Genomic DNA, 27,843 nt, shown 5'->3' with positions numbered 1-27,843 from the left:
CAATATGTGGCAGCCATATGGGTGTACAGCGTAAAGTTAACTAAATCTGACCATGATGAAGCCATCCCTGGTCTCCCGGGCAGCAATGTGCTCGGGTGCTGATACCCTCTGTCCTGTGCAGCATTGGGTGATTGCGGAGAAGGTTGGTGTTATTGTTGGTGCTGCTGATGTGCCTGGTGATGTTGGTTTGGGGCTCATTCTGGTCAGATTCTGAGGACCAAGGTGAGAGAGTAAAAAGGGCACCAATGTTGATGGAATAGATGGCAGGTGAAGTATAAATGACAGAAGCATTCTGTAAATGGTGAGAGAGTTCTTCCAATGAGGTGACACTGGATGAAGACTTCGCTGGAAACACTTGCAGCCTGCAGGATCTGTGCAGGAAATGGACTGAGAAACAGCTTCTGCCTGTGGAAAGTGATCATCTGTCAGGTGGGAGCTTTTACTATACATTTCATGCTGTCAAGTAATCAGCTGGAGCAATGGCCATGGAACTCCCGCCTCAGGTTGACAGACGTGGTTGCCGAGTTGCGTGAATTTCGTGGCCTTGCAGGAAAATTTAAAAAGTAAGTAAAAAAAGGCCCTTATGTGCCTGTAAACTACCTGATAATCATCGCAATTGGGTCCCCTGCCACTGCCAGTCGGGACGACTCTGTGATTACAGACGCGCCTGGGGAAAAACGTGTGGGAGTGAGATGGCAGCAGGTTCCCGACCACCCCGGAAAATTCCAGCCAAAGTGATTGACAAAACATAAATCAATTTCACACGTAAAGGTTAGTTTCTCAACACGTTTTTCTCATATTGTATGCACCTCACTCTTTCATAGAAACATAGAAGATAGGAGCAGGAGTAGGCCATTCGGCCCTTCGAGCCTGCTCTGCCATTCAATGAGATCATGGCTGATCATCCAAATTCAGTACCCTGTCCCTGCCTTCTCCCCAAATCCCTTGATCCCTTTAGCCTTAAGAAATATATCCATCTCTTTCTTGAATATATTTAATGAACTGGCCTCCACCGCCCTCTGTGGCAGAGAATTCCACAGGTTCACCACTCTCTGGGTGAAGAAATTCCTCCTCATTTCAGTCCTAAATGGCTTACCCCTTATCCTTAGACTATGACCCCTGGTTCTGGACTCCCTGGCCATCAGAAACATCCTTCCTGCATCTAGTCTGTCCAGGCCTGACAGAATTTTATAGGTTTCGATGAGATCCCCTCTCAATCTTCTAAACTCCAGTGAGTATAAGCCCAATCGACACAATCTTTCCTCATATGTCATTCCTGCCATCCCAGGTATCAGCCTGGTGAATCTTCGCTGCACTCCTTCCATGGCAAGAACGTCCTTCCTCAGGTAAGGCGACCAAAACTGCACACAATACTCAAGTTGCGGTCTCACCAAGGCCCTGTACAAGTGTAGCAAGACATCCTTGTTCCTGTACTCGAACCCTCTTGCTACGAAGGCCAACATACCATTTGCCTTCTTAACGGCCTGCTGCACCTGCATGCTTACCTTCAGCGACTGGTGCACAAGAACACCCAGGTCTCTTTGCACTTCCCCTTCTCCCAATCTATTGCCATTCCAAATAATAATCTGCCTTCCTGTTTTTGCCACCAAAGTTGATAACCTCACATTTATCCACATTATAGTGCATTTGCCATGCTTCTGCCCAATCACCCAACCTGTCCAAATTGTACTGGAGTTTCACAGCATACCCTCCCACCCAGCTTTGTGTCGTCTGCAAATTTGGAGATATTACATCCAATTCCCTCGTCCAGATCATTAATATATATTGTGAATAGCTGGGGTCCTAGGACCGATCCTTGCCGTACCCCACTAGTCACTGCCTGCCACTCGGAAAACGACCCGTTTATTCCAACTCTTTGCTTTCTGTCCGCCAACCAGTTCTCTATCCAAGTCAATACCTTGCCCCCAATCCCATGTGCCTTAATTTTGCACACTAATCTCTTATGCAGGACCTTATCGAAAGCCTTCTGAAAGTCCAAATACACCACATCCACTGGTTCTCCCTTATCTATTTTACCAGTTACATCCTCAAAAAATTCCAGTAGATTAGTCAAGCATGATTTACCTTTTGTAAATCCATGTTGACTTCGTCCGATCCTGTCACTGCTTTCCAAGTGCTCTGCTATTACATCTTTTATAATGGACTCTAGCATTTTCCCCACTACCGATGTCAGGCTTACCGGTCTATAATTCCCCGCTTTTTCTCTACCACCTTTTTTGAATAGTGGGGTAACATTGGCTACCCTCCAATCCATGGGTACTGTTCCAGAGTCTATCGAGTTCTGGAAGATGACCAGCAATGCATCTACTATTTCTAGGGCCACTTCCTTAAGTACCCTGGGATGTAGATTATCAGGCCCTGGGGATTTATCGGCCTTCAGTCCCATCAATTTTCCTAACACCATTTCCCTACAAATACTGATTTCTTTCAGTTCCACCCTTTCATCAGACCCTATGTTCCCCGGCATCTCTGGGAGGTTATTTGTGTCCTCCTTTGTGAAGACAGAACGAAAATATGTATTTAGTTGGTCTGCCATTTCTTTGTTCCCTATTATAAATTCCCCTGATTCTGACTGCAAGGGACCTACGCTTGACTTCACCAATCATTTTCTCTTCACATATCTATAAAAGCTTTTACACTCAGTTTTTATGTTCCGTGCAGGATTACTCTCATATTCTATTTTCCTTTTCTTAATTAATCCCTTTGTCCTCCTTTGTTGAATCCTAAACTGCTCCCAATCCTCAGGATTATTGCTTTTCCTGGCCAATTTATATGTCCTCTCCTTGGATCTTATGCTATCCCTAATTTCCCTTGTTAGCCACGGTAGAGTCACCTTTTTTGTTTTATTTTTATGCCAAACTGGGATGAACAAATTCTGTAGCTCATCCATTCGGTCTTTGAATGTTTGCCATTGCCTATCCACCGTCAACCCTTTGAGTGCCATTCCCCAATCAATCCTACCCAACTCGCTCCTCAGACCATCGTAGTTTCCTTTATTTCACTCCACATGTAATTGGATGTTCTTAGTGTCAGCCTTGGCTCAGTGGTAACACTCGCTTCTGAGTCAGTAGGTTGTGGGTTCAAGCACCCCCCCCAGGACTATAATCTAGGCTGACACTCCACTGCAGTGCTGAGGGAGTGCTGCGCTGTCGGAGGTACCGTCTTTCGGATGAGAGGTTAAACCGAGGCCCCGTCTGCCCTCTCAGGTGAATGTAAAAGATTTCTCGGCACTATTTCAAAGAAAAGCAGGGGAGTCCTGCCCAATATTTATCCCCCAACTAACATCACTAAAACAGATTATCTGGTCATTATTTCAATACTGTTTGTGGGATCTTGCTGTGTGTCAATTGGCTGCCATGTTTCCTACATTACAACAGTGACTACACTTCAAAAAGTACTTAATTGGCTATAAAGCACTTTGGGACGTCCTGAGGCTGTGATAGGCGCTGTATAAATGCAGGTCTTTTCTTTTTTTTCTCCCATTCAGGAGAATATGTAATATTAGTGCGTACAACAAAAGCAAGCCCATAATCTGGCAGAGAGGTGGGGGTTAGGGTGGGGGGTGGGGGGACAGCCACAGGGCTACTGAGGTACAATGTTTATTTTTTGAGCTAGACGCCGTCCACCGTGGCTGCAGCAGAATGGGGTGAGTCTTATTTGCATTTATGTTGCAGCTACTGGTCTGAGGTAGGCAGTGGCAGTGTGGATTACAGCCAGACACCTCGCTTACATTGCCTGGCTGGAACTGGGTACGTGTGGTTAAGAGTTAAAATGTTTGGAGAGAGCAGTATCTAAATATTTAAATTAACCGCAGTTGGGTTGTTGAGCATTTTGTAGACCTCAAGATTCTCATCCTTGTTTTCAAATCCCTCCATGGCGTCATCCCTCCCTATCTCTGTGACCTCCTCCAGCCCTACAATCCTCCGAGATCTCTGTGCTCCTCCAATTCTGGCATCGTGCGCATCCCCAGTTTTAATCGCTCCACCATCGGTGGCCGTGCATTCAGCTGCGTAGGCCCTAAACTCTGGAATTCCCTGCCTAAACCTCACCGCCTCTCTACCTCTATCTCCTTCTTTAAGATGCTCCTTAGAACCTACCTCTTTGACCAAACCTGTCCTAATATCTCCTTATAGAGTCATAGAGTTTTACAGCACAGAAAGAGGCCCTTCGGCCCATCGTGTCTGCGCCGCCCATCCATCCCTGTCCAGTCTAATCCCATTTTCCAGCATTTGGTCCATAGCCTTGTATGCAATGGCATTTCAAGTGCTCATCCAAATGCTTCTTGAATGTTGTGAGGGTTCCTGCCTCCACCACCCTTTCAGGCATTGAGTTCCACATTCCAACCACCCTCTGGGTGAAAAAGTTCCTCCTCAAATCCCCTCTAAATCTCCTGCCCCTTACCCTGAATCTATGCCCCCTTGTTATTGACCCCCCCACTAAGGGGAAAAGTTCCTCTTTATCTACCCTACCTATGCCCCTCATTATTTTGTACACCTCAATCAGGTCCCCCCTCAGCCTTCTCTGCTCCAAGGAAAACAACTCCAGCCTGTCCAGCCTCTCTTCATAGCTGAGGCGCTCCATCCCAGGTAACATCCTGGTGAATCTTCTCTGCACCCTCTCCAAAGCAATCACATCCTTCCTATAGTGAGGTGACCAGAACTGCACACAGTACTCCAGCTGTGGCCTCACCAGCGTTTTGTACAGCTCCATCATAACCTCCCTGCTCTTATATTCTATGCCTCGGCTAATGAAGGCAAGTATCCCATATGCCTTTTTAACCACCTTATCTACCTGCTCCGCTGCCTTCAGGGATCTATGTACATGTACACCAAGGTCCCTCTGACCCTCTGTACTTCCTAGGGTCCTACCACTCATTGTGTATTCCCTTGCCTTATTTGTCCGTCCAAAATGCATCACCTCGCACTTTTCAGGGTTAAATTCCATTTGCCACTTTTCCGCCCATCTGACCAACCCGTTTATATCGTCCTGTAGCCGGAGGCTTTCCTCCTCGCAATTTACCACCCCACCAATTTTCGTGTCATCTGCGAACTTACTGATCATACCTTTTACATTCTCATCCAAATCATTTATGTAGATCACAAACAATAAGGGACCCAGCACCGATCCCTGAGGTACCCCACTGGACACAGGCTTCCAGTCACAAAAGCAACCTTCGACCATCACCCTCTGCCTCCTGCCACTCAGCCAGTTTAGGATCCAACGCGCCAAGGCACCCTGGATCCCATGGGCTCTTACCTTCTTGACCAGTCTCCTATGCGGGACTTTGTCAAAAGCTTTACTGAAGTCCATGTAAACCACATCCACAGCATTTCCCTCATCCACCCCACTAGTCACCCCCTCGAAAAATTCGATCAGATTTGTTAGACATGATTTACCCTTGACAAAGCCATGCTGACTATCCCCGATTAATCCTTGCCTCTCCAAGTGGAGATTAATTTTGTCCCTCAGAATTTTTTCCAATAATTTCCCCACCACAGATGTTAGACTCACTGGCCTGTAATTCCCTGGTTTATCCCTGCTACCCTTCTTGAATAATGGTACTACGTTAGCTGTTCTCCAGTCCTCTGGTACATCCCCTGTGGCCAGAGAGGTTCTGAAAATTAGTGTCAGAGCCCCTGCAATCTCCTCCCTTGCCTCCCACAGCAGCCTGGGATACATCTCGTCTGGGCCTGGGGATTTATCCACTTTTTGGCCCGCTAAAACCGCTAGCACCTCCTCCCTCTCGATGCTAATATGTTCAAGTATGTCACAGTCCCCTTGCCCGATTTCTATGTCTGCATCGTCTTTCTCCATAGTGAACACAGATGCAAAAAATTCATTTAAAACCCCGCCTACATCCTCTGGCTCTACACACAGATTGCCACTTTGGTCCCTAATGGGCCCTACCCTTTCCCTGGTTATCCTCTTGCCCTTAATATACTTATAAAACATCTTAGGATTTTCCTTTATTTTGCTCGCCAGTGTTATTTCATGGCCCCTCCTCGCCCTCCTAATTTCTTTTTTAAGTATGCCCCTGCACTTTTTATACTCCTCTAGGGCTTCTTCTGTCTTTAGTCTTTTGTAACTGCCAAAAGCCCCCCTTTTATTTCTAATGCATTTTTGTATATCCCTTGTCATCCAAGGTTCCCTTTGCTTGTTGGTCCCACCCTTGACCTTTACAGGAACATGTTGGCGTTGTACTCTCTCTATTTCCCTTCTGAAAGTCTCCCACTGTTTTGATGTGGATTTTCCTATAAGCAGCTGCTCCCAGTCCACTTTGGCCAGATCCTGCCTTATCATATTAAAATCGGCCTTCCCCCAATTTAGAACCCTTATTTCCGGGCCGTCTTTGTCTTTTTCCATGACCACCTTAAATCTCACCGAATTATGGTCACTGTCGCCAAAATGCTCTCCTACTGACACTTCCACCACTTGCCCGGCTACATTCCCCAGAATTAGGTCCAGTACCGCCCCCTCTCTTGTAGGACTTTCTACATGTTGGCTCAAAAAGCTCTCCTGGATGCACTTTAAGAATTCTGCACCCTCTAAGCCTTTCACACTCTGACTGTCCCAATTTATATTGGGGAAGTTGAAATCCCCCACTATTATTACCCTATTATTTTCGCACTTCTCTGAGATTTGCCTACATATCTGTTCCTCTATCTCCCCCTGACTGTTTGGGGGCCTATAGTACACTCCCAGCAAAGTGCTTGCCCCCTTTTTGTTTTTAAGTTCTACCCATATGGCCTCATTAGAGGAACCCGCTAATATATCATCCCTCCTTACAGCAGTAATTGACTCCTTAATTAATATTGCAACACCCCCTCCCCTTTTACACCCCCCTCTGTCTCGCCTGAAGATTCTATACCCCGGAATATTGAGCTGCCAGTCCTGACCCTCCCTCAACCATGTCTCCATGATAGCAACAATATCGTACTCCCATGTGTTCAACAACAACTTCAGTTCATCCACCTTATTTGCAAGACTCCTTGCATTAAAATAAATGCCTTCCAGCCCTGCCATATTCTCTTTTGCCTTCACATATTTGCTCTGCCTTCCCAGCTGACTTGTTTTTCCCTCTGTATTTGGCCGTAAATCACCCCCTACTATAGCTCCACTCTGTACCCCAACCCCCTGCCAAGTTAATTTAAACCCTCCCCAGCAGTGCTAGCAAACCTCCCCGCAAGGATGTCTGATTACGCTTCTGTGAAGTGCCTTGGGACGTTTTATTACGTTAAAGGCGCTATATAAATGCAAGTTGTTGTTTGACCGGAATTACACCCCATGGTGCATCAAACCCAAGAGGTGTGAGACTGTGCCTTCTCGCATAGCTTCTGGCTGGATAAATTGGCTCCACCTCTGGATTTATACAGCTGTGAAGGAGAAGCTGTGCGTCTCAGAGATGCTAAAGCTGCAATATAAAGGCAGCCGTAACTACCGGGCTGTGTGAGTTGCTACAATTTGAGCCCCCAGAGCATCAATTCCACTTTAATCTTTTAGGGATTAACAATGTTGAATCCTTTCTTCTTATTTAAAAATCGTTGCATGGCTGTTCCTGGAGAAAGTGGCTGGTTTCAGTGACGCTGCAAATCCAGCTGTGAGATTACGAATTAGGGGATAATCTGGACAACAGAGATATTATCAGCTGAGCTGCACTTGCGGACAGTTCAGTGTAGTATGCTGTGTGATGGTAGAGCCGTTTAGTGATGTCTCACAGATAAGGCTGCCAACACTTGAAAGCCAAAATCTATGTTTCTTTTTTGCTGGCTTTAAAGCCATCAGAAAAATAATTCTACCAATTAGCAATTACTGTACATCTGATGCATTCCTTACAATAAATGCTGAACATAATCCCCAAGTATTGAACGATTAATAATTAAAATAAAGTAGAGATGACAGGCTTTTGCCAGTGATTACATTAACAGTGTTTTAGTCTTATGCTGACATCCAGTTAACTGTTTAAAGCCTTGAATCCCAAGAAGGTTTCTCTTGGAGTAAATCTGGTGTGAATTAAAAAACAGTGTTTAACCCTCTCTGTAGATTCAGAATGCAAACTCACCTTCTGTAAAGCTGGAGAGGTTCTGGGGGTGGCGTTATGGAAATATTGACCTCCTGCACAGGTGTGGAATTCCAATTCACCACAGCAACGGGACCTCAGTAGTCCTGCATGGCGATATGCTTCGACTTTTTGTGCTGTGAATATCCTCTGAGGGTATCTAGTTGAATTCATCTAACTTGTGATATATTTTAACAGTCTTTGAAGAGACCAGTGATATTTGGTTGGGAGAATAATAGACTATTGATCTGAAACTGAATCTTGACTCACTTCTAATAATAGACCTTCTTAAAATCTACCTATTTGACCAAGCTTTTGATCACCTGTCCTAATATCTCTTTATGTGGCTCGGTGTCAGATTTTATCTGAATATGCTCCTGTATGAACTATATCTAACACAGAGTCCGTTGTCCTCACCGCGCCCCCCCCCCCCCAAATAATAGACAAATAAGCTGGACTCATCATAGCCCTTGGTGAACAATACTGGGTTTGCTAATGGTGGAAACTCCATTCCCAGTTCATTCTTGGATGTTCCGCCCCCGACAGCCTCCAGTGTCACTGTTCATCTTGCCCATTGTTTGATCTGTGATTGCAACTGATCCTGGTCAGCAGTAGCAGTAAAGTGCAGTGGATGACTTGTCTAGTGAGCTTTCAGTGTGAACTGCTTGTTTATAAAAATAACGAGGTATAAGTTCCAAAGTGCCTGCTCCCAGCACACGCCAGGTATTGGGAAATTGTGCACTCCCAACCTGTAATTTTTCATAGAGAGTACTGTACACAGTTTCCCGATATGTAATTCCAGTGTGGACCAGGAATGAGTGCTGCAGAATTTTTACCCTCGTGGTTTTTGCTTTTAGTCGCTGCTGACTGGTGTGATAACACAAAGTGGATAGGACTCCAACTGTGCACATGACAACATAGGCTTCCAGGAAATAGGAATAATGTAGCAGGGCAGAGGAAAGGCCAGCCTTTAAGTGACCTTACACTGTATTGCTATTCTTTCATAGTGCTCCGCCCCTCTTCAGAGCCCTGCTCGTAGCTCCTAAACATTAGTACTGGAGAGAGAGTACTGGCCTCAGACAACAACATCAACTTGCATTTATATAGCGCCTTTGATGGGCCTTCAATAACCACAAAACTAGAAGTTATAGACTTAAACAAGTTGGCTTTTAATCACTAAGATCAGAGCTAACATCTCAACACGCCGACTGGTTCACAGGAATGAGTCATACAGATCCCGGTATCTTTATGTAAGAGAAGTCAGGGGCGGAGCCAAGAGCCAAGACCTGGAACCTCCCAGGTTAGTCGGGAAAGAGGAAGTGAAACTATACACAGTGGGGGAGGGTAATATACATGAGTGCAAAACGAATACAGAATCAAGACAAACAGATTTCATTACAGCCTTTAACTAGTAAAACATCCCAAGGCGCTTCACAGGAGCATATTCAGATAAAATCTGACACCGAGCCACATAAAGAGATATTAGGACAGGTGATCAAAAGCTTGGTCAAATAGGTAGATTTTAAGAAGCAACTTAAAGGAGGAGAGAGAGGTAGAGAGACAGAGAGGCTTAGGGAGGGAATTCCAGAGCTTAGGGCCTAGGGAGCTGAAGGCACAGCTGCCAATGGTGGAGCGAAGTAAATTGGGAATGCGCAAGAGGCCAGAATTGGAGGAGCGCAGAGATCTTGGAGGAATTGTAGTAGAGTTGGAGCGACTGGGAGGGGTGAGGCCATGGAGGGATTTGAACACAAGGATGAGAATGTTAAAATCTGATTTTTAAGTGCGCAACTAGTTTGACCAGATGGATTGTTAATGTCCATCCTGGAGACCACCAGCTATAAGACCCACGATAGCAAAATACTGCAGATGTTGGAAATCCGAAATAACAACAGAAAATGCTATAAGACCCAGTCCACTCCAGCAGCCAGACCCTGTGTGCACTGTCATTGTGTAAGGGATGTGCACGGAGAGAGCAGCCACACAGCAACTCAGAGGAAATATCTGTGACTGAAGCAAGTTTTGGAATCAGTGAAAGAGACTGGGATATAGATGTTGCAGTATCAAACCTGGGTAGAGAATTATTAATGAAGCTGTCCCTAACTGTGCAGCTATCAAAGCACAGCCTTCATCACACAGAGTGCGTGCCTGCATTTACAGCGGGCACGACAGCAATGAAACTAGGTCTCATTCTTCATTCAGTACTCTTCCATCTTGCTTCAATCGGCTCTGTACTTGCTGCAGGTGAGCCTGCACGTGAAGCACCAAAGCTGCTTATAATGGGATCAAAGACGGTGATTTTCCATTTCACCAACAAGCAGCCATTTCGTTTTGGCAGTCCTGGCTAATGTTGCATTTAACAACCCCCCTCTCTCCCCCACAAACCGGCTAATGCCCCACCTCTGCCTTCACTCCACCCCCTGCCCCACCTGGGCATCAGGCTGCTGCTTTATCTCCCTGCATTTGCCTCACCAGAGGGTAAGTTTTGGTGATGTCAATTGCGGTGTATGTGAGGAAGATTGTGGGGGTCTCTTCCCATAGCACTGTATCGCAATTAACGGTGGGTTAACTAAAGAGTGGGACTGATGGCCTCTATGAGTGCTTTACCTTCCCAGCAAAGAGCAGTGTGGAAGCAAGGGGCTGGGTTTAACTGGATGAGAGATTGAAACATTTAGCAAAAAGAAAAATCCTTCTCCACCCAGTTTTCCCTTCCTGTAAACAGTTGGATTCACTGATGAAGGATGCCTGGGGTACAGGAGGATGGTGATGACTCAAACACTTAGCAACAAAGTCAGCATACATCAGAGGAGCCCGTGTTCAGCATAAATGAACAAAGTGTCATTTAAAGGATGTATTTCTGAGTTATGGGAAGAAAAGAGCAGGCGGATGGTTTTGACATTGTGATTTTCTCTCGTACAACTGTAGACCTGATACAGTTAACAAGAGCAGAGCTCATTAGGTGCTTCTGTGCTGAACACATCCCCTCTGGAAGCTCGAGGCTTTGCCTTGGCTAATGATTGAATTGTCATTCCTTTCAGAACAGCAGAGACAGCTCTCTGAAAGAGAATACCACTTCCCCTTTCCTTTAATAGATGTCATTTTTGGTGAGAAATCCATGTTCTCATCAATATTTTATACAAGAAAATCAAACACTTTTCCTCCTCTCCACAAACCCCTCCTGATATCGACTTCTAAAAAACAAAAGGATTTCGCATACTATTTAACCATGTTTCGAAAGCTGGGCAGGTCTCTGGGCCAGGAGCTAATAATGCCTCCTGCCATACACAGCACCAGTCAGCAGTGTCAGGCCAGCCAGCCCTTAGCAGGGCGATGGCTGAGCTTTGGCTGCAGGACACGGAGTAATGAAGAGCTCAGCTAGCCATCAGGGTGGCAGTCTGTGAAACTGTGTGTTGAATAACTGACACTTTACTGTAAGTAATGAGAGCTGATTAGTGGTTGATAGAGGTTCACAGCACACCCTAGTAATAACCAATTAGCAAAAGAAAGCACTCTACATAGTAATGCCATATTACAGTGCAGTGCAATAACAATGCATAACGTTGTGTTACAGTGCAATACACTAATAATATTACAATGTATTACAATGCAATTGCTAATGGTATAGTGATGCTATATTACAATGTGGTACACTAAAGATATTATGATGCTGTATTGCATTGAAGTACAATAAGTATGATATAGTAATGCTATACACTGATGGTATATAATCTAATGGTATAGTTGTGTTGTATTGCAGTACAGTAAACTAATAATATAGCAGTGATGTATTATAGTGGGGTATACCAATGATATGGTAGAGCCGTATTATACTTGAAGTACATTATTGATATAATAGTGCCCAACCATCTTCAGCTGCTTCATCAATGACCTTCCCTCCAACATAAGGTCAGAAATGGGGATGTTGGCTGATGACTGTACAGTGTTCAGCGCCATTCATAACTCCTCAGATAATGAAGCAGTCCATGCCCGCATGCAACAAGACCTGGACGATGTTCAGGCTTGGGCTGATAAGTGGCGGGTAACATTCACACCACAAAAGTGCCAGGCAATGACTATCTCCAACAAGCGAGAGTCTAACCACCTCCCCTTGACTTTCAATGGAATTATCATCGCCGAATCCCCCACCATCAACATCCTGGGGGTCACCATTGACCAGAACCTCTCGTGTGCCTGATGGCTGTCGATAGTGAACCTCTCGTGCGCCTGATGGCTGTCGATAGTGAATCTCTCGTGTGCCTGATGGCTGTCGATAGTGAACCTGTTGTGTGCCTGATGGCTGTCGATAGTGAACCTGTCATGTGCCTGATGGCTGTCGATAGTGAACCTCTCGTGTGCCTGATGGCTGTCGACAGTGAACCTCTCGTGTCTCAGATGATTGTTGATGGGTGATGCTCTCCTATCTCAGATGGTGGTGAGCGATTCAAAGTAAATGTAACTTTACTAGTTTGACCTGCAGAAAGCTGCAGCAAAAGTCAGGAGAATTGCTGCAACACTTCTGAGATTGGGTTCAAGGCATGCTTTTGGGGGAAGGAAGGTGTTGCTTACCTCTGCACCCTATCTGGCAATGCTATATGTGATCTGAAATTGCTTGATTCTGCCACGGCGTGCCAAAGCGGGAACAGTATTAATAATTTGATGTATGTTTAATAAGTATTAAAAGTTTTAAAATATGTTGCCTAAGTGTTAGATGCCCCTACAGGAGGGCTGCACAAATGCAGCTGTATTGTCTCCAGAGCCTTGAAGAATGGGCAAGTGAGCACTCAGTGCATCTATTGTGCACCTGGGCAACGGTTCATTTACGTATTTTAACACATAGAGAGAAGACTGTAATAATCAGACCCCGCTGTGTACACTCTCCTCAGCACAGTGCGAACTCCAGTTCATGTTATCGCTAATAATTTTCCTTTTGCTCTTCCTATAGGTGATTTCCTACTGCTGTTCTGCAGAATGAAGGTTTAAGCTGAAATATTTCCAATGGGCTTTGAATGGATCTGCACAGACCAGACCTGCACAGTCACCATGTCTGGCAATTTCTGAGAAGCAGCTCACTAAACTCATTAAACACTGTCCTTTGTACTCTTCACTTTTCCTAAAAAGAAAATGGTGAAATTGTCTCCTAGATGATTAAATCTAGAGTCATCTGAGATACCTGTTGACTTTCCCAATATAGTGATGACTCTGACATGATGTAGGAGTTTGTAGACTGCAGCCATCATTCAGTTGCCATGGTTTTGTACACATCCGCTTTTCCAAACTCCTTCCTACAAACTCTTCACTCCCTGGCTTGGGCACTTATATTTCCCTGCTACTGGTTGACTGACCGACTGTTGGTGTCCTTTCTGCCTACCACCTTTGAGAAGCATCAAAGGGGAGATGATCCATGTTATCTGCGGGCACTCTGTCTTACCATTGTCATTCCCATCTGCCTGGCATTGCTGGTTGCTTCTCTGCCATTTGCATTGATAGGTTTTGTGATCTGGGCCCCTCTCCAGTCTACCCGGAGACCGTACGTTTACTCAAGATTCGAGGAAAAGTCCGGAGCCAGCGTGGCGACGGGGCCCGGCAACTGGAAAGCAGCGGGCAGGAGAAGCTTCTGCTTTGCCACGGCCAACGTCTGCCTGCTGCCCGACTCCTTGGCCCGTTTCACCAATCTCTCCAACACCCAGATTAGATCCTGGGAGGTCGGCAAAAGAATCCGAAACGGGGCCAGCCGACCTCAAATTAAGATTTACATAGACTCCCCGACCAACACCTCCATAAGTGCAGCGAGCTGGAGCAGCCTGGCCTGCCCTCACAGTGGCGAGAATACCAATCGCCCAAACAGCGCAGGCATCAAACGGACTTCCTCCATGGACTACAAAGGAGACAACTTCATTGGCAACTGCAGCGAGGATGGCAAGGACTCCAAGCCGGGAGGGGAGCAGAACGACGGGGACAGCAACTCCTGCATCGTTCGCATCAGTGGTGATGAGGCAGCCCACTTTCCCGGCAAAGAGACGGACACCTCCGGTGTGCAGGTTACCATAACCGAGCCCGCAGACCAGGCGGGAGAGAGCGAAACCGAAGACCAAAAATGTCAGACTCCCAACCATAAACAGAGAGATGGGGATGGTGGTAGTTTAGATAGCAACACCGCTTCCAGAGAATCCTTGATCAAGTTCAGGATTGCCGATGGCACAATAGACAGCAGCAGTGCCCCCAATAACAAATTTGTCTACAAGGCTTCAGTCATGAAGAAGGCTTCGCTGAAGAAAAAGAGGCACCTGGGCGACATGTTTGACCACGAGCTTTCGGCTTTCTTCCCTGCCAACCTGGACTTCCTCTGCCTGCAGGAGGTGTTTGACAAGCGTGCGGCAGAGAAGTTGAAAGCGCAGTTGAACCCCTACTTTCAGTACATTCTGTATGACGTGGGAACGTATGCCTGGCACAGCTGCTGTAGCTTCAAGTTTCTGAACAGTGGATTATTTTTTGCAAGCCGTTACCCAATTTTAGACGTTGAATTTCAGTGTTATCCGAACGGGAAAGGGGACGATTCGCTGGCAGCCAAGGGTGCCCTGTTTGTAAAGGTAGGCCTCGCTTGTTCAAAATGCACATTAGCCTTCAGGACTAAAGGAAATGTAACAAACTACTGCTGTGTGAGACTGCACATGGGACACTGTAACTGAGTGAGACTGTCCATTGGAGAGAGTAACTGAGTGAGACTGTCCATAGGAGAGAGTAACTGAGTGAGACTGTCCATTGGAGACAGGAACAGTGAGACTGTCCATGGGAGAGTAACCGAGTGAGACTGTCCATTGGAGAGAGCAACTGAGTGAGACTGTCCATAGGCGAGTAACTGAGTGAGACTGTCCATTAGAGGCAGTAACTGAGTGAGACTGTCCATTGGAGACAGTAACTGAGTGAGGCTGTCCATTCGAGAGTAACTGAGTGAGACTGTCCATGGGAGAGAGTAACTGAGTGAGACCATCCATTGGAGAGTAACTGAGTGAGACTGTCCATTGGAGAGAGTAACTGAGTGAGACTGTCCATAGGAGAGAGTAACTGAGTGAGACTGTCCATTGGAGACAGGAACAGTGAGACTGTCCATGGGAGAGTAACCGAGTGAGACTGTCCATTGGAGAGAGCAACTGAGTGAGACTGTCCATAGGTGAGTAACTGAGTGAGACTGTCCATTAGAGGCAGTAACTGAGTGAGACTGTCCATTGGAGACAGTAACTGAGTGAGGCTGTCCATTCGAGAGTAACTGAGTGAGACTGTCCATGGGAGAGAGTAACTGAGTGAGACCATCCATTGGAGAGTAACTGAGTGAGACTGTCCATTAGAGAGAGTAACAGAGTGAGACTGTCCATTGGAGAGTAACTGAGTGAGACTGTCCATTGGAGAGTAACTGAGTGAGACTGTCCATTAGAGAGAGTAACAGAGTGAGACCATCCATTGGAGAGTAACTGAGTGAGACTGTCCATTAGAGAGAGTAACAGAGTGAGACTGTCCATTGGAGAGTAACTGAGTGAGACTGTCCATTGGAGAGTAACTGAGTGAGACTGTCCAATGGAGAGTAACTGCGTGAGACTGTCCATTGGAGAGTAACTGAGTGAGACTATCCATGGGAGTGAGTGACTGAGTGAGACTGTCCATTGGAGAGAGTAACTGAGTGAGACTGTCCATTAGAGACAGTAACTGAATGAGACTGTCCATTGGAGAGATTAACTGAGTGAGACTGTCCATTGGAGAGAGTAACTGAGTGACACTGTCATTTGGAGAGAGTAACTGAGTGAGACTGTCCATTGAGAGAGTAACTGAGTGAGACTGTCCATTGAGAGAGTAACTGAGTGAGACTGTCCATGGGAGAGAGTAACTGAGTGAGACTGTCCATTGGCGAAATTAACTGAGTGAGACTGTCCATGGGAGAGCGTAACTGAGTGAGACTGTCCATTGGAGAGATTAACTGAGTGAGACTGTCCATTAGAGAGAGTAACAGAGTGAGACTGTCCATTGGAGAGTAACTGAGTGAGACTGTCCATTGGAGAGTAACTGAGTGAGACTGTCCATTAGAGAGAGTAACAGAGTGAGACCATCCATTGGAGAGTAACTGAGTGAGACTGTCCATTAGAGAGAGTAACAGAGTGAGACTGTCCATTGGAGAGTAACTGAGTGAGACTGTCCATTGGAGAGTAATTGAGTGAGACTGTCCAATGGAGAGTAACTGCGTGAGACTGTCCATTGGAGAGTAACTGAGTGAGACTATCCATGGGAGTGAGTGACTGAGTGAGACTGTCCATTGGAGAGAGTAACTGAGTGAGACTGTCCATTAGTGACAGTAAGTGAATGAGACTGTCCATTGGAGAGATTAACTGAGTGAGACTGTCCATTGGAGAGAGTAACTGAGTGACACTGTCATTTGGAGAGAGTAACTGAGTGAGACTGTCCATTGAGAGAGTAACTGAGTGAGACTGTCCATTGAGAGAGTAACTGAGTGAGACTGTCCATGGGAGAGAGTAACTGAGTGAGACTGTCCATTGGCGAAAGTAACTGAGTGAGACTGTCCATGGGAGAGCGTAACTGAGTGAGACTGTCCATTGGAGAGATTAACTGAGTGAGACTGTCCATTGGAGAGATTAACTGAGTGAGACTGTCCATTGGAGAGACTAACTGAGTGAGACTGTCCATTGGAGAGTAACTGAGTGAGACTGTCCATTGGAGAGTAACTGCGTGAGACTGTCCATTGGAGAGATCCAAGGAGAGGACATATAAATTGGCTAGAAAAAGCAATAATCCTGAGGATTGGGAGCAGTTTAGGAGTCAACAAAGGAGGACAAAGGGATTAATTAAGAAAGGGAAAACAAAATATGAGAGTAAGCTATCAGGGAACATAAAAACTGACTGTAAAAGCTTTTTAGATATGTGAAGAGAAAAAGATTGGTGAAGTCAAGCATAGGTCCCTTGCAGTCAGAATCAGGGGAATTTATAATGGGAAACAAGGAAATGGCAGACCAACTAAATACATACTTTGGTTCTGTCTTCACAAAGGAGGACACAAATAACCTCCCAAAGATGTCGGGGAACATAGGGTCTGATGAAAGGGAGGAACTGAAAGAAATCAGTATTTGTAGGGAAATGGTGTTAGGAAAATTGATGGGACTGAAGGCCGATAAATCCCCAGGGCCTGATGGTCTACATCCCAGGGTACTTAAGGAAGTGGCCCTAGAGATAGTAGATGCATTGCTGGTCATCTTCCAGAACTCGATAGACTCTGGAATGGTACCCATGGATTGGAGGGTAGCTAATGTTACCCCACTATTCAAAAAAGGTGGTAGAGAAAAAGCGGGTAATTATAGACCGGGAAGCCTGACATCGGTAGTGGGGAAAATGTTGGAGTCTATTATAAAAGATGTAATAGCAGAGCACTTGGAAAGCAGTGACAGGATCGGACAAAGTCAACATGGATTTACAAAAGGTAAATCATGCTTGACTAATCTGCTGGAATTTTTTGAGGATGTAACTGGTAAAATAGATAAGGGAGAACCAGTGGATGTGGTGTATTTGGACTTTCAGAAGGCTTTCGATAAGGTCCCACTTAAGAGATTAGCGTGCAAAATTAAGTCATATGGGATTGGGGGCAAGGTATTGACTTGGATAGAGAACTGGTTGGCGGACAGAAAGCAAAGAGTTGGAATAAACGGGTCGTTTTCCGAGTGGCAGGCAGTGACTAGTGGGGTACTGCAAAGATCGGTCCTAGGACCGCAGCTGTTCACAATATATATTAATGATCTGGACGAGGGAATTGGATGTAATATCTCCAAATTTGCAGACGACACAAAGCTGGGTGGGAGGGTAAGCTGTGAGGAGGATGTCGTGAAACTCCAGTACGATTTGGACAGGTTGGGTGATTGGGCAGAAACATGGCAAATGCACTATAATGTGGATAAATGTGAGGTTATCCACTTTGGTGGCAAAAACAGGAAGGCAGATTATTATTTGAATGGCAATAGATTGGGAGAAGGGGAAGTGCAAAGAGACCTGGGTGTTCTTGTGCACCAGTCGCTGAAGGTAAGCGTGCAGGTGCAGCAGGCGGTTAAGAAGGCAAATGGTATGCTGGCCTTCGTAGCAAGAGGGTTCGAGTACAGGAACAAGGATGTCTTGCTACACTTGTACAGGGCCTTGGTGAGACCGCACCTTGAGTATTGTGTGCAGTTTTGGTCACTTTACCTGAGGAAGGACATTCTTGCCATGGAGGGAGTGCAGCGAAGATTCAGCAGGCTGATACCTGGGATGGCAGGAATGACGTATGAGGAGAGATTGTGTCGATTGTCTTATACTCACTGGAGTTTAGAAGATTGAGAGGGGATCTCATCGAAACCTATAAAATTCTGTCAGGTCTGGACAGACTAGATGCAGGAACGATGTTTCGGATGGCCGGGGAGTCCAGAACCAAGGGTCATAGTCTAAGGATAAGGGGTAAGCCATTTAGGACTGAAATGAGGAGGAACTTCTTCACCCAGAGAGTGGTGAACCTGTGGAATTCTCTGCCACAGAGGGTGGTGGAGGCCAGTTCATTAAATATATTCAAGAAAGAGTTGGATATATTTCTTGAGGCTAAAGGGATCAAGGGATATGGGGAGAAGGCAGGGACAGGGTACTGAATTTGGATGATCAGCCATGATCTCATTGAATGGCGGAGCAGGCTCGAAGGGCCGGATGGCCTACTCCTGCTCCTATCTTCTATGTTTCTATGTTTCTATGTAACTGAGTGAGACCGTCCATTGGAGAGTACTGAGTGAGAATGTCCATGGGAGAGTAACTGAGTGAGATTGTCCATTGGAGAGAGTAACTGAGTGAGACTGTCAATTGGAGGGAGTAACTGAGTGAGACGCACAATGGGAGAGAGTAACTGAGTGAGACTGTCCATCGGAGAGAGTAACTGAGTAAGACTGTCCAATGGAGAGAGTAACTGAGTGAGACTGTCCATGGGAGAGTAACTGAGTGAGACGCTCAATGGGAGAGAGTAACTGAGTGTGACTGTCCATGGGAGAGTAGCTAAGTGAGACTGTCCATTAGAGAGAGTAACTGAGTGAGACTGCCATGGGAGAGTAACAGAGTGAGATTGTCCATTGGAGAGTAACTGAGTGAGAGTGTCCAAGTGAGCGAGTAACTGAGTGAGACTGTCCATTGAGATGGTAACTGAGTGAGACTGTCCATTGGAGAGTAAGTGAGTGAGACTGTCCATGGGAGAGTAACTGAGTGAGACTGTCCATTGAGAGAGTAACTGAGTGAGACTGTCCATTGGAGAGTAAGTGAGTGAGACGTTCGATTGGAGAGTAAATGAGTGAGACTGTCCATTGGAGAGAGTAACTGAGTGAGACAGTCCATTGGAGAGAGTAACTGAGTGAGACTGTCCATTGGAGAGAGTAACTAAGTGACACTGTCCTTTGAGAGAGTAACTGAGTGAGACTTTCATTTTGAGGGAGTAACTAAGTGAGACTGTCCATGGGACAGACAAACTGAGTGAGACAGTCCATTGGAGAGAGTAACTGAGTGAGACTGTACATTGGAGAGTACCTGAGTGAGACTGTCCATTGGAGAGAGTAACTGAGTGAGACTGTCCATTGGAGAGTACCTGAGTCAGACTGTCCATTGGAGAGAGTAACTGAGTGAGACTGTCCATTGGAGAGCGTAACTGATGAGATTGTGCATGGAGAGAGTAACTGAGTGACACTGTCCATCGAGAGAGTAATTGAGTGAGACTTCCTGTTGGAGATTAACTGATTGAGACTGTCCATTGGGGAGGGTAACTGAGCGAGATTGTCCATTGGAGAGCGTAACTGATGAGACTGTCCATTGGAGAGAGTAACTGAGTGAGACTGTCCATTAGAGGGAATAACTGAGTGAGACTGTCCATTGGAGAGAGTAAATGTGTGAGACTGTCCATTGGAGAGAATAACTGAGTGAGACTGTCCATTGTAGAGAGTAACTGAGTGAGACTGTCCATGGGAGAGAGAAACTGAGTGAGACTGTCCATTGGAGAGAGTAACTGAATGAGACTGTCCATTGGAGAAAGTAACTGAGTGAGAATGTCCATTGGAGAGAGTAACTGAGCGAGACTGTCCATTGGAGAGAGTAACTGTGTGAGACTGTCCATTGGTGAGTAACTGAGTGAGACTGTCCATTGGAGAGTAACTGAGTAACACTGTCCATTGGAGAGAACTACTGCATGAGACTGTCCATTGGAGAGAGTAACTGAGTGAGACTGTCCATTGGAGGGTAACTGAGAGCTTGTCCGTTAGACGGAGTAACTGAGTGAGACTGTCCATTGCAGAGTGTAACTGAGTGAGACTGTCCATTGGAGAGAGTAACTGAGTGAGACTGTCCATTGGAGAGAGTAACTGGGTGAGACTGGCCATTGAGAGAGTAACTGAGTGAGACTGTCCATTGGAGAGTAACTGAGTGAGACTGTCCATTGGAGAGTGTAACTGAGTGAGACTGTCCGTTGGAGATTAACTGAGTGAGACTTTCCAATGGAGAGAGTAACTGGGTGAGACTGTCCATTGGAGAGTAACTGCCTTGAGACTGTCCATTGGAGAGAGTAGCTGAGTGAGAATGTCGATTGAGAGTGAGTAACTGAGTGAGACTGTCCATTGGGCAGAGTAGCTGAGTGAGAAAGTCCATTGGAGAGAGTAACTGACTGAGACTGTGCATTGGAGACAGTAACTGAGTGAGAATGTCCATTGCAGAGAGTAACTGAGTGGGACTGTCCATTGGAGAGTAACTGTGAGACTGTCCTTTGGTGAGTAACTGAGTGAGACTGTCCATTAGAGATAGTAACTGAGTGAGACTGTCCATTGGGGAGAGTAAATGTGTGAGACTGTCCATTGGAGAGTAATTGAGTGAGCCTGTCTGTTGGAGAGAGTAACTGAGTGAGAATGTCCATTGGAGAGAGTAACTGAGTGAGACTGTCCATTGGAGAGTAACTGCGAGAGCTTGTCCGTTAGACGGAGTAACTGAGTGAGACTTTCCATTGGAGAGAGTAACTGAGTGAGACTCTCCATTGGGGAGAGTAACTGAGTGAGACTGTCCATTGAGAGAGTAACTGAGTGAGACTATCCATTGGAGAGACTAACTGAGTGAGACTGTCCATTGGGGAGAGTACCTTAGTGAGACTGTCCATTGAGAGTGTAACTGAGTGAGACTATCCATTGGAGAGACTAACTGAGTGAGACTGTCCATTAGAGAGAGTAACTGAGTGAGACTGTCCATGGGAGAGTAAATGAGTGAGACTGTCAATGGGAGAGAGTAACTGAGTTTGAATGTCCATTGGAGAGAGTTACTGAGTGAGACTGTCCATGGGAGAGTAAATGAGTGGGACTGTCAATGGGAGAGAGTAACTGAGTGACATTGTCCATTGGAGAGAGTTACTGAGTGAGACTGTCCATTGGAGAGCGCAACTGATGAGACTGTCCATGGGAGAGAGAAACTGAGTGAGACTGTCCATTGAAGAGAGTAACTGTGTGAGACTGCCATGGGGGAGTAACTGAGTGAGACTGTCCATGGGAGAGTTAGTGAGTGAGACTTTCGATTGGAGAGTAAATGAGTGAGACTGTCCATTGGAGAGTGTAACTGAGTGAGACTGTCCATGGGAGAGTAATTGAGTGAGACTGTCCATTGGGGAATAAATGAATGAGACTGTCCATTGGAGAGCAACTGATTGAGACTGTCCATTGGAGGGAGTAACTGAGTGAGACTGTCCATTGGAGAGTAACTGATTGAGACTGTCCATTGGAGGGAGTAACTGAGTGAGACTGTCCATTGGGGAATAACTGAGTGAGACTGTCCATTGGAGAGTAAATGAGTGAGACAGTCCATTGGAGAGAGTAACTGAGTGAGACTGTCCATTGAAGAGTCATTGAGTGAGACTGTCCATTGGAGACTAACTGAGTGAGACTGTCCATTGGAGGGAGTAACTGTGTGAGACAGTCCATTGGAGAGAGTTAATGAATGAGGCTGTCCATTGAGAGTGTAATTGCGTGAGGCAGTCCATTGGAGAGAGTAACTGTGTGAGACTGATCATTGGAGAGTAATTGAGTGAGACTCCCCATGGGAGAGTAACTGAGTTAGACTGTCCATTCGAGAGAGTAATTGTATGAGACTGTCCATTTGTGAGTAACTGTGTGAGACTGTCCATTGGAGAGTAAATGAGTGAGACTGTCCTTTGTAGAGTAACTGAGTGAGACTGTCCATTGGAGAGTAATTGAGTGAGACTCTCCATTGGAGGGAGTAACTGAGTGAGAATGTCCATTGGAGAGAGTAACTGAGTGAGACTGTCCATTGGGGAATAACTGAGAGAGACTGTTCATTGGAGAGTAAATGAGTGAGACAGTCCATTGGAGAGAAACTGATTGAGACTGTCCATTGGAGGGAGTAACTGAGTGAGACTGTCCATTGGGGAATAACTGAGTGAGACTGTCCATTGGAGAGTAAATGAGTGAGACAGTCCATTGGAGAGAGTAACTGAGTGAGACTGTCCATTGAAGAGTCATTGAGTGAGACTGTCCATTGGAGACTAACTGAGTGAGACTGTCCATTGGAGGGAGTAACTGTGTGAGACAGTCCATTGGAGAGAGTTAATGAATGAGGCTGTCCATTGAGAGTGTAATTGAGTGAGGCAGTCCATTGGAGAGAGTAACTGTGTGAGACTGTTCATTGGAGAGTAATTGAGTGAGACTCCCCATGGGAGAGTAACTGAGTTAGACTGTCCATTCGAGAGAGTAATTGTATGAGACTGTCCATTTGTGAGTAACTGTGTGAGACTGTCCATTGGAGAGTAAATGAGTGAGACTGTCCTTTGTAGAGTAACTGAGTGAGACTGTCCATTGGAGAGTAATTGAGTGAGACTCTCCATTGGAGGGAGTAACTGAGTGGGAATGTCCATTGGAGAGAGTAACTGAGTGAGACTGTCCATTGGGGAATAACTGAGAGAGACTGTTCATTGGAGAGTAAATGAGTGAGACAGTCCATTGGAGAGAATAACTAAGTGAGACTGTGCATTGAGAGAGTAACTGAGTGAGACTGTCCATTGGAGAGTAACTGAGTGAGACTGTGCATTGAGAGAGTAACTGTGTGAGACTGTCCATTGGAGAGTGACTGTGAGACTATCCATTGGAGAGTAACTGAGTGATGCTGTCCATTGGAGAGAGTAACTGAGTGAGACTGTCCATTGGATAGAGTAATTGAGTGAGACTGTCCATTGGAGAGAGTAATTGAGTGAGACTCTCTATGGGAGAGAGTAACTGAGTGACACTGTCCATTGAGAGAGTAATTGAGTGAGACTTTCCATTGGAGAGTAACTGAGTGAGACTGTCCTTTGGTGACAGTAACTGAGTGAGACTGTCCATTGGAGAGTAACTGAGTGAGACTGTTCAGTGGAGAGATTAACTGAGTGAGACTGTCCATTGGAGAGAGTAACTGAGTGAGACTGTCCATTGGAGAGTAACTCATTGTGACTGTACATTGGAGAGTAACTGAGTGAGACTGTCCATTGGAGAGTAACTGAGTGAGACTGTCCATTGGAGAGAGTAACTGAGTGAGACTGTCCATTAGAGGGAATAACTGAGTGAGACTGTCCATTGGAGAGAGTAAATGTGTGAGACTGTCCATTGTAGAGAGTAACTGAGTGAGACTGTCCATGGGAGAGAGAAACTGAGTGAGACTGTCCATTGGAGAGAGTAACTGAATGAGACTGTCCATTGGAGAAAGTAACTGAGTGAGAATGTCCATTGGAGAGAGTAACTGAGCGAGACTGTCCATTGGAGAGAGTAACTGTGTGAGACTGTCCATTGGTGAGTAACTGAGTGAGACTGTCCATTGGAGAGTAACTGAGTAACACTGTCCATTGGAGAGAACTACTGCATGAGACTGTCCATTGGAGAGAGTAACTGAGTGAGACTGTCCATTGGAGGGTAACTGAGAGCTTGTCCGTTAGACGGAGTAACTGAGTGAGACTGTCCATTGCAGAGTGTAACTGAGTGAGACTGTCCATTGGAGAGAGTAACTGAGTGAGACTGTCCATTGGAGAGAGTAACTGGGTGAGACTGGCCATTGAGAGAGTAACTGAGTGAGACTGTCCATTGGAGAGTAACTGAGTGAGACTGTCCATTGGAGAGTGTAACTGAGTGAGACTGTCCATTGGAGATTAACTGAGTGAGAGTTTCCAATGGAGAGAGTAACTGGGTGAGACTGTCCATTGGAGAGTAACTGCCTTGAGACTGTCCATTGGAGAGAGTAGCTGAGTGAGAATGTCGATTGAGAGTGAGTAACTGAGTGAGACTGTCCATTGGGCAGAGTAGCTGAGTGAGAAAGTCCATTGGAGAGAGTAACTGACTGAGACTGTGCATTGGAGACAGTAACTGAGTGAGAATGTCCATTGCAGAGAGTAACTGAGTGGGACTGTCCATTGGAGAGTAACTGTGAGACTGTCCTTTGGTGAGTAACTGAGTGAGACTGTCCATTAGAGATAGTAACTGAGTGAGACTGTCCATTGGGGAGAGTAAATGTGTGAGACTGTCCATTGGAGAGTAATTGAGTGAGCCTGTCTGTTGGAGAGAGTAACTGAGTGAGAATGTCCATTGGAGAGAGTAACTGAGTGAGACTGTCCATTGGAGAGTAACTGCGAGAGCTTGTCCGTTAGACGGAGTAACTGAGTGAGACTTTCCATTGGAGAGAGTAACTGAGTGAGACTCTCCATTGGGGAGAGTAACTGAGTGAGACTGTCCATTGAGAGAGTAACTGAGTGAGACTATCCATTGGAGAGACTAACTGAGTGAGACTGTCCATTGGGGAGAGTACCTTAGTGAGACTGTCCATTGAGAGTGTAACTGAGTGAGACTATCCATTGGAGAGACTAACTGAGTGAGACTGTCCATTAGAGAGAGTAACTGAGTGAGACTGTCCATGGGAGAGTAAATGAGTGAGACTGTCAATGGGAGAGAGTAACTGAGTTTGAATGTCCATTGGAGAGAGTTACTGAGTGAGACTGTCCATGGGAGAGTAAATGAGTGGGACTGTCAATGGGAGAGAGTAACTGAGTGACATTGTCCATTGGAGAGAGTTACTGAGTGAGACTGTCCATTGGAGAGCGCAACTGATGAGACTGTCCATGGGAGAGAGAAACTGAGTGAGACTGTCCATTGAAGAGAGTAACTGTGTGAGACTGCCATGGGGGAGTAACTGAGTGAGACTGTCCATGGGAGAGTTAGTGAGTGACACTTTCGATTGGAGAGTAAATGAGTGAGACTGTCCATTGGAGAGTGTAACTGAGTGAGACTGTCCATGGGAGAGTAATTGAGTGAGACTGTCCATTGGGGAATAAATGAATGAGACTGTCCATTGGAGAGCAACTGATTGAGACTGTCCATTGGAGGGAGTAACTGAGTGAGACTGTCCATTGGAGAGTAACTGATTGAGACTGTCCATTGGAGAGAGTAACTGAGTGAGACTGTCCATTGGAGAGTAACTCATTGTGACTGTACATTGGAGAGTAACTGAGTGAGACTGTCCATTGGAGAGTAACTGAGTGAGACTGTCCATTGGAGAGAGTAACTGAGTGAGACTGTCCATTAGAGGGAATAACTGAGTGAGACTGTCCATTGGAGAGAGTAAATGTGTGAGACTGTCCATTGTAGAGAGTAACTGAGTGAGACTGTCCATGGGAGAGAGAAACTGAGTGAGACTGTCCATTGGAGAGAGTAACTGAATGAGACTGTCCATTGGAGAAAGTAACTGAGTGAGAATGTCCATTGGAGAGAGTAACTGAGCGAGACTGTCCATTGGAGAGAGTAACTGTGTGAGACTGTCCATTGGTGAGTAACTGAGTGAGACTGTCCATTGGAGAGTAACTGAGTAACACTGTCCATTGGAGAGAACTACTGCATGAGACTGTCCATTGGAGAGAGTAACTGAGTGAGACTGTCCATTGGAGGGTAACTGAGAGCTTGTCCGTTAGACGGAGTAACTGAGTGAGACTGTCCATTGCAGAGTGTAACGGAGTGAGACTGTCCATTGGAGAGAGTAACTGAGTGAGACTGTCCATTGGAGAGAGTAACTGGGTGAGACTGGCCATTGAGAGAGTAACTGAGTGAGACTGTCCATTGGAGAGTAACTGAGTGAGACTGTCCATTGGAGAGTGTAACTGAGTGAGACTGTCCATTGGAGATTAACTGAGTGAGAGTTTCCAATGGAGAGAGTAACTGGGTGAGACTGTCCATTGGAGAGTAACTGCCTTGAGACTGTCCATTGGAGAGAGTAGCTGAGTGAGAATGTCGATTGAGAGTGAGTAACTGAGTGAGACTGTCCATTGGGCAGAGTAGCTGAGTGAGAAAGTCCATTGGAGAGAGTAACTGACTGAGACTGTGCATTGGAGACAGTAACTGAGTGAGAATGTCCATTGCAGAGAGTAACTGAGTGGGACTGTCCATTGGAGAGTAACTGTGAGACTGTCCTTTGGTGAGTAACTGAGTGAGACTGTCCATTAGAGATAGTAACTGAGTGAGACTGTCCATTGGGGAGAGTAAATGTGTGAGACTGTCCATTGGAGAGTAATTGAGTGAGCCTGTCTGTTGGAGAGAGTAACTGAGTGAGAATGTCCATTGGAGAGAGTAACTGAGTGAGACTGTCCATTGGAGAGTAACTGCGAGAGCTTGTCCGTTAGACGGAGTAACTGAGTGAGACTTTCCATTGGAGAGAGTAACTGAGTGAGACTCTCCATTGGGGAGAGTAACTGAGTGAGACTGTCCATTGAGAGAGTAACTGAGTGAGACTATCCATTGGAGAGACTAACTGAGTGAGACTGTCCATTGGGGAGAGTACCTTAGTGAGACTGTCCATTGAGAGTGTAACTGAGTGAGACTATCCATTGGAGAGACTAACTGAGTGAGACTGTCCATTAGAGAGAGTAACTGAGTGAGACTGTCCATGGGAGAGTAAATGAGTGAGACTGTCAATGGGAGAGAGTAACTGAGTTTGAATGTCCATTGGAGAGAGTTACTGAGTGAGACTGTCCATGGGAGAGTAAATGAGTGGGACTGTCAATGGGAGAGAGTAACTGAGTGACATTGTCCATTGGAGAGAGTTACTGAGTGAGACTGTCCATTGGAGAGCGCAACTGATGAGACTGTCCATGGGAGAGAGAAACTGAGTGAGACTGTCCATTGAAGAGAGTAACTGTGTGAGACTGCCATGGGGGAGTAACTGAGTGAGACTGTCCATGGGAGAGTTAGTGAGTGACACTTTCGATTGGAGAGTAAATGAGTGAGACTGTCCATTGGAGAGTGTAACTGAGTGAGACTGTCCATGGGAGAGTAATTGAGTGAGACTGTCCATTGGGGAATAAATGAATGAGACTGTCCATTGGAGAGCAACTGATTGAGACTGTCCATTGGAGGGAGTAACTGAGTGAGACTGTCCATTGGAGAGTAACTGATTGAGACTGTCCATTGGAGGGAGTAACTGAGTGAGACTGTCCATTGGGGAATAACTGAGTGAGACTGTCCATTGGAGAGTAAATGAGTGAGACAGTCCATTGGAGAGAGTAACTGAGTGAGACTGTCCATTGAAGAGTCATTGAGTGAGACTGTCCATTGGAGACTAACTGAGTGAGACTGTCCATTGGAGGGAGTAACTGTGTGAGACAGTCCATTGGAGAGAGTTAATGAATGAGGCTGTCCATTGAGAGTGTAATTGCGTGAGGCAGTCCATTGGAG

General features: G+C 45.9%; 1 protein-coding gene across 2 annotated transcripts in view; it reads left to right on the top strand.

The window, feature by feature from the left end:
- The first annotated feature begins 12,785 nt into the window (after positions 1 to 12,785).
- The window catches only part of smpd3 (sphingomyelin phosphodiesterase 3), a 174,058-nt gene continuing 159,000 nt past the window's right edge, over positions 12,786 to 27,843 (top strand). Inside the window, exon 1 of one of the 2 annotated variants that reach the window (XM_085991143.1) lies at positions 12,786 to 14,661. In XM_085991143.1, coding sequence (XP_085847269.1) covers positions 13,321 to 14,661 — 1,341 coding nt within the window. In that variant the 5' untranslated portion in view covers positions 12,786 to 13,320. The remainder of the gene's footprint in view (positions 14,662 to 27,843) is intronic. The other variant, XM_085991144.1, reaches the window with a different exon arrangement.

The sequence above is a fragment of the Somniosus microcephalus genome, chromosome 6 (genome assembly GCF_052327205.1).
Source record: "Somniosus microcephalus isolate GS21.2 chromosome 6, FLI_Smic_1.0, whole genome shotgun sequence".
NCBI lineage: Eukaryota > Metazoa > Chordata > Chondrichthyes > Squaliformes > Somniosidae > Somniosus > Somniosus microcephalus.
This window is presented reverse-complemented; position numbering and strand designations above follow the sequence as displayed.